Below are 3,543 nucleotides of genomic sequence, written 5' to 3' on the forward strand. Positions count from 1 at the left end.
ATAACTTGTATAAATGTAAATATATAAATATATAACAATGTGTTTGTTGTCTGTGTGGCAATCGCTCGGCTCGGTTACAGACAGTTTTACATGAAAAATTAACGAAACAATATTTAATATTTTTATATACTTTAATTGATTCAAACGTTTATAAAATATATAATAAAAGCATTTTATGAACCTGGTGACTAACAAAAATAGAAATTGGTCAACTTTGGCAATGAGATGGAATTCTTATTTTGACCCAAGGGGGACAACTCTTTCTTTCTTCTGAACTCTCGCAATGCACACCACATTGAGGTATATCGTATAGTCTTAAAATTTTAGAGACATATTGTCTTAAATATACAAGATAAATATGAATTAAATATTACATAAATAAATAAATAACAAGTCACAAAGCACAAATTAAAGCGGCATACCGTAAACATTTAGGTAGTATTCATACACATTGTATCAAAAATGCATTATGTAAAAATAAAGATTCTTTAAAAAAAATACTGTTCGATTGCTTGGCAAGAAACATTTTGATATGTACTCTTGTAAAACATTGTATAACACGAATAATTACGAAAAACACAGTTAAAACATGTTGGACTTACAAACGAGAAAGCAAAAATATAAAAAGCATGTCAATACGAGATTCCTACATCTAATGAAAGTAAAATCAAATTATATACTTACTTGAAAATATAAAAGCATACATAACACATTCTTACTGATTGCACTCTGTATAATCCGGATATTCTATATGTACCAAACCCTTAGTAAGATCGCATTTCCATCATATTCGTTACTTTATATATAAATACATATATAAATTCCCTGGGATATCAGCATTCATGATAATTTTAAAACGTAATTTTATAAAAAGGAGTAAACGTATTACATAAATAACTCCACATTACGAAACAAATATGATAAACTGAACAATGTTCCCATCGACATCGCCGTCATTGTGTCGTCGCCATAGTTACACACATTTACTTTCATCATTAATCCAGTCAACCACGTAACACAAGCGTGATTAATATAATCTACCATTATTTTCCTTTTTCCCTGACTGGGAAGATCCTGGAGAGCGAATGTTTCAAACTATCCTGAAGTGGTTTTAATTACTCAGATGGTTCTTGATAGCATTATATTGGGTCTCCAAGTTTTCGAGCGTACGATGCACGTCCTTAATAATTACAAAATTTCTTTCGCCACGTTGGAAGGCGTTTTCGGGTTGTCGCAAACTGTCTGACATGATCGAGCTGTCAACATATTCGATGTTGGCTTCAGCATTCAAGATAAGTTTTTGCAGGTTACAAAGAAGGCTTAGGCAATCAGTGTAAAGACTCTTCAATTCATCATTGTACGATGGCGACTCAAACATGTATTCGTCATACGACATTTGTTCGAGAAATACCAAGTCACGGGAAATTTTCTCGTAGCTTGACTGGTGAGCAAGCGTCATCTAAAAAATACAAATGAAAGTAATATCAGTATGGGAATGATTTTTCACAATCCTCGCACAAATTAATGAAACACAAGCATTGATACATTATTGGAAATAGATAAAAATTAAAAGAAATATATATATATTAAAATTACAATCATAAAATGGTAAATAGGTGCGATATACAAATTAAATCAATGTATTACTGCAGAGGAACTGGAATCTCTTGTTTGGAAAAATATATATACACGATAAGTACATACGTAAAATGAATGTGGAAAATGTACAAATCATTAAACTTACGTCTGAAAGTGACTGCATTATTTCTGACGAAGAGAGACAGCATTCCGGCATACCATCGAGATGCATATTCTCATATAGTGACAATTGTCCATTTGTCATATTAATTCGCTCCGTTTTCTGATTGACAAAAATAAATATTCAGTCAGCAAACTTTCTATATATGTAATTTAAAGAATATAGATAAACAATCTGTACGTGGAATTTGTCAACGAAATTCAGATAAAATTAGTTTGGATTAGAATTCCGGTTCTAAATTTATATACACGAGTTCAACTGCACTATAGATTTCATGAGCATCGTTGATAAATGATCAAATATGCTTTGATATTTACGTTTTAAAACTTTTGATTAAAAATGTAAGCCCACTTCTTTAAAAGATATTTTGAAGAATTTTTATGATATCTTAGCAAAACTTAAGAAAGAAATATTTTGAAAAATCACTTACATATTTATCTTTTAAAGCCAGAGCCTTTGTTTTGGATTCTTCGAAAATCGGAAGCATATCTTCCACAACTGTAACCGGTGGAGGTACAGGAAGGCCCGGGGGTGGGGTAGCGGCAGGACCTCCACACGGCGTTACCCAAGCAGATTCTCTAACCGGTTTTGCCAAGCCCATGGCGAGAAACACGACCAATATGCCAAAGCCTGTAAAATAATTCTTTTGAAGTGTATATGCATGTTTAATTTCTTTTTTTCAAATATGCACACTCAAGCTATTCAGTTATTTATATAGAAATAGTTTTGTTGTCTTAAGTTCTTATTTTTGAAATTAAGAGGAGTTTCCTGCATTTAAACCAATGACATTAAATATTATCTGCATACCGTACCGGATTACCGGTCCGTCTTTGTTTCAATATGTTACAAAACTCACTTAAAGCTATTATTTATCGACATTTCCCGTATTTAAATGATCCATAAAAGTAAGTTTCCTGGATCGTTAATGTCTAGAATTTAGTGGAAAATTATAAATACACAAAGTTTGATTGATAATGTAATTCATATTTAAAGTGAAAGTACTGAAACAAAGATCTATTCTAATTCGTTTCAAGCGATGTTAGCTTAGTGGATGAAATTCGAATCATGTGTACTTTTGTACATATTAAAACTAAAAACTAAATACATACACTACGGAACACAATGTGTAACACCATTTTCTACTTGTAACATCCGAGAAAAATATATTTACAATTGATGTGTTTTATAAATCAAAATGAATTTTGGATCTGTTTCTACATCTAAACCGTACAGACGATTTTAAGATCAGATAACTTTGGTAATTGGTAACAGTATCTCATATTTGATATGGTTGTATATTTTCAAGGCAAAGTTGTCTTTTTGTGAACAAAACATATTTTCAAATTTCAATATATTTCGTGATTATTTGAGAAATAAATCCTTAGGTATGTAGATGGTCTATTATTTGTTCTGTTATCAAAATCTTTGTATTACCTTTCATGAAATTATTAGCGATAGTACAGGTCGTTCCTTCCATCTTGATACTGGTTGTGTTTGAATTCGATGGTGAAACAATGTTTCAGATGAAATGAGAAGTATGATTTTTGAGAAGTTTTCCCTGGTTTATATACATGTTTGATGGGCCTTTCCTAAATTTTTAGACAGTGGTCTCTTCAGTTTTGTATGAAATTTTCCAAACGGTCGGTGTCGTCATTATTTTCCTCTCTCTGTCACGAGGAAAGTTTGGTTATTTTTATCTCTCCTGGGTTTGTTGCGGTATACAAAATACAAAATCGAAACAAGCCGTTTGTCATGTCCGGATATTATGATTGTGGGAGTATTTT

At 31.5% G+C, this 3,543-nt stretch overlaps 1 protein-coding gene across 1 annotated transcript; it reads right to left on the reverse strand.

Annotated features, from left to right (window-relative positions):
• Window positions 1-1,111: 1,111 nt before the first annotated feature.
• On the reverse strand, window positions 1,112-3,236 carry LOC132548606 (uncharacterized). The gene is made up of 4 exons (XM_060212477.1): window positions 3,194-3,236; window positions 2,190-2,389; window positions 1,745-1,861; window positions 1,112-1,459 (listed from the first exon to the last, which is right to left on the reverse strand). Exons 1-4 carry the CDS (start codon window positions 3,234-3,236, stop codon window positions 1,112-1,114), a joined length of 708 nt encoding a protein of 235 aa, XP_060068460.1.
• Between the last annotated feature and the right edge of the window lie 307 nt (window positions 3,237-3,543).

The sequence above is a fragment of the Ylistrum balloti genome, unplaced genomic scaffold (genome assembly GCF_031769215.1).
Source record: "Ylistrum balloti isolate Yb309-2 unplaced genomic scaffold, AGI_CSIRO_Ybal_v1 Utg369616, whole genome shotgun sequence".
NCBI classification, from domain to species: domain Eukaryota; kingdom Metazoa; phylum Mollusca; class Bivalvia; order Pectinida; family Pectinidae; genus Ylistrum; species Ylistrum balloti.

Excerpts from the sequence above, each read along its gene's own strand:
- LOC132548606 (XM_060212477.1), bottom strand. The coding sequence starts at position 3,236 with ATGGAAGGAACGACCTGTACTATCGCTAATAATTTCATGAAAG. Across the intron at positions 1,862-2,189 it reads TGGCTTTAAAAGATAAATAT|AAAACGGAGCGAATTAATAT; the intron begins GTAAGTGATTTT and ends TTTGTCAATCAG. Across the intron at positions 1,460-1,744 it reads TAATGCAGTCACTTTCAGAC|ATGACGCTTGCTCACCAGTC; the intron begins GTAAGTTTAATG and ends TGTATTTTTTAG.